The sequence below is a fragment of the Cyprinodon variegatus genome, unplaced genomic scaffold (assembly GCF_000732505.1).
Source record: "Cyprinodon variegatus isolate N-32 unplaced genomic scaffold, C_variegatus-1.0 Scaffold160, whole genome shotgun sequence".
NCBI lineage: Eukaryota > Metazoa > Chordata > Actinopteri > Cyprinodontiformes > Cyprinodontidae > Cyprinodon > Cyprinodon variegatus.
In genome coordinates, this window is record NW_015150613.1 from 45,161 (window position 1) to 48,385 (window position 3,225).

Consider the following 3,225-nt stretch of genomic DNA (forward strand, 5'->3'; position numbering starts at 1 on the left):
GGGGTGATGTGCTCTACTTTCTTAGTCTTAGTGAGGACACGGGCAGCAGCGTTCTGCATCAGCTGCAGCTATCTGATCCACTTTTTAGGCAGACCTGTGAAAACACCGTTGCAGTGATCAATTCGACTAAAAATAAACGCATGGATTTGTTTTTCCAGATCGTGCTGAGACATTATTCCTTTAATCCTGGTAGTGTTCTTCAGGTGATAGAAAGCCGACTTTGTAATTGTCTTTAAATGCTTTTGGAGGTTCAAGTCAGAATCCGGCACTACACCTAGATTTCAGGCCTGATCAGTGGTTACTAGCTGAAGCGACTGAAGCTGTGTACTAACTTTAGATCTCCTCTATTGGTCCAAAGATTATTAGGGTTAGGGTTAGAAAGGTGGTTAGGGTTAGGGTTAGGTCACAAAGGTGTAGAAACAGAGGGTGTCGTGTAATGATCAAATGATTGAGCGGCCTCTTTGGAGCAGATGACTTGGGTTTTATTACTGTTGCTTATTTATTTATTTTCGAAGATTTATCAGTATATAAAGGATTAAAACAACCCTTACCCCAATTTGTACGGATTGTGGATTTATCCAATTTGACGACGATGTCGTCTTTAAAACCAGAGAACTCAAACACACAGTCGTATCTCTTCCAGTCTTCAGGCTGGACAGATGAAACGTTGAACTCAACACTCATCTGGAAGGTTCCATCATTGTTTGCAAGGATATCTCCTTTCTCCACAGCCTCATGAATCTCTTCTCCATCTCTTCTCCAGAAAACTTCAGCTGTTTCAGGGAAGAAACCTGTAGCATGGCAGGTCACCACAGAGGTGGGAGTCCTCTGGAGCAGAGACACAGAGGGTCTTTCTATTTAAGAAAAAAATTATAATAAAACAGATGATCTTTGTAATTAATTTGCACAGATCCTGTTGTTGCTGCATTTAAATTGTGTCATAAATATACCTTTCTTTTGCAGAAAGCTTCTCCCATCCTTAACATATATCTTTAACATTTTGGGACATATATAGATGTAAAAATTTTTATTTTCTTGTAATGTAGCTTTCTCGGTGTCCCATGTGAGTTTTGTGAGTACAGCTTGTGGTTTGGGAGCAGTCCATGTCAGGGTCTTCAGGTCCAGGGCTAAGAAGTCTTCCCCATTATAACCATACTGATTATATCCTGTAATTTCTCCAGTCTCATCATCCCACTCACAGCCATTCATTCTCTGCAAAATGTGGGGACCTTAAAGACAAGAAAAAAAAAAACCTTAATTAATAAAAGAGGGCACACTAACATATAAAAAAGGAAAACAGTTAATCAAAATGATAAAAAAATAAATGTTTCTAAGACAGGAACAGACTTTAACATCTCATATATGTACCACCAAATTGAGTTTAACAAGAAAATAAATAAAAGAAGATAAACTAAAGGCAGACATGTACTGTTTTGTTTTGTTTTTTCAGTTTGAGGTAAGAGAGACAATATTAAATTCATGAATAAGGAAAAAGCTTATGATGAGGTTAAATGTCGCCTTTTTTGCAAGGATTATATTGTTTCATACTGTGTTGTATTACAAAGCGCCTCTAGGTGGTGCTGCATTCACGCCATGAAAAATAAGCTAATTAAGCATCAAATCACTTCAGTTAAAGAAAGGATGTAAAAGTATCTGGAAAGAAGACAAAGGCCTCTTTTCTTTAGTATCCAACAGCCACCAATAGATTAATGTTTTTGATTTTGTTGTTTTCATATACATCTAATGTTTATTATTGAGAGTTGTCTCTAATTGTTCTAAAGACTTCATTGATTTTTTTTGTCTGTATGTGTGTTTGTGTGTTGAATTTCTAATAAATTCATAGTCTAAGGAAACTATTTTTGTGGACCTGTTTCACATGATTAACGATGACAGTTATAGTTTCCCTTGTAACAGGAGACGCTGGCTCCCTTTGAGAGTCACATTACACCATTAAATGATTAATAAATGTTATTCTTTCAGTTTTACCTTGAACATGCTATTTGTTTCACTATGCTTTTAAAATCCTACAAACCTTGTTCACAAAATGATGCCTCTAATCTGTAATTTATTCTTATGTGTGTATTTTGAGTTCATAAAGCCGCAGCCACACCTTGACGATTTAGCCAGGCTGATGTACGAAAAACATGACAAAAAAACGCTGGGATAAGTTGTATAACTTTGTATAAGTTATGAGCATGCTGAAGTACTCTGAAGCATAGTGACTCATGCTGGCACATGTTGACATACAGCAAGAAGGTATGCCAGCGTATGCTCATTTATGGGCCATAAGTTCCAGGTAAGTTATCTGATGGTTGACATACGTTAAGTGTCAGTTACTCATAAGTCGTGGCGTCTAGCTTATCTAAAACCTATGAGTAACTTGTGCATAACTTATGCATAACTTATCAAGAACTCATCTCCAACGCATATCAACGTGTCTGACGTGTTTCTAAGTTACAGCTACTGTATAATGGCGTATTGGCAGTGTTTTGGTATAAAAGAGGGTTCACTCGAGGAAACCGTCCGTCCTCCTCCAGACTTTATCCTATCATAGGGTGAGCCAGAAGGTGAGTGTGATGGATCCTCCCTGCGTTCACGCCCTCGGCCACGGCCAACAAACTTCCTAGCAGACACAATGCTGAACCTGCTGAGACTGCAAACCCTCTCTCTTTCTTTTTCTTTGTATTTATTTATTTATTCTTTTTTTTTGGCAGGCAGTAAACAGCAGCTAGGTTAATATTGTGATCAAAAACATCTTTTTATGCAGGCTGGGCGCCTCTGGGTGATTTGCTGCCCCACTCACATCACTGGCTTGTGCATCATTTCATGGGAATTATGCTGCCGTGCGTTAGGAATAAGTTAGGCTGTCTTTGGACAGAAGTATTAGACATAAGTATAATGAATACTCTGGGTATACACCCAACTACATTGAAAGTTCAGCGTATGCCAGCCTTTTAGAAGATTTTGGGACGTCAAGGTGTGACAGGGGCTTTACAGGTCCTGCTGTAGAGTTGGAAGACAAAATACATGGAAATTCAATCAGTTGTACTATTGCACTGTTCTTTATCATTTACAGGAAATATGGCAAGAACTTTATACTGAAACCTAAAGCCAATATACACTCACCGGCCACTTTATTACGTACACCTGTCCAACTGCTCGTTAACACTTAATTTCTAAGCAGCCAATCACATGGCGGCAACTCAGTGCATTTAGGCATGTAGA

The 3,225-nt window shown here is 38.4% G+C and overlaps 1 protein-coding gene across 1 annotated transcript in view; it reads right to left on the reverse strand.

Annotated features, from left to right (window-relative positions):
- The window catches only part of LOC107086729 (major histocompatibility complex class I-related gene protein-like), a 15,603-nt gene that overhangs the window by 2,074 nt on the left and 10,304 nt on the right, over positions 1 to 3,225 (reverse strand). Inside the window, exons 6-7 of the mRNA XM_015377857.1 lie at positions 951 to 1,229; positions 552 to 854 (exon numbers count right to left, since the gene is read on the reverse strand). Coding sequence (XP_015233343.1) covers positions 552 to 854; positions 951 to 1,229 — 582 coding nt within the window. The remainder of the gene's footprint in view (positions 1 to 551; positions 855 to 950; positions 1,230 to 3,225) is intronic.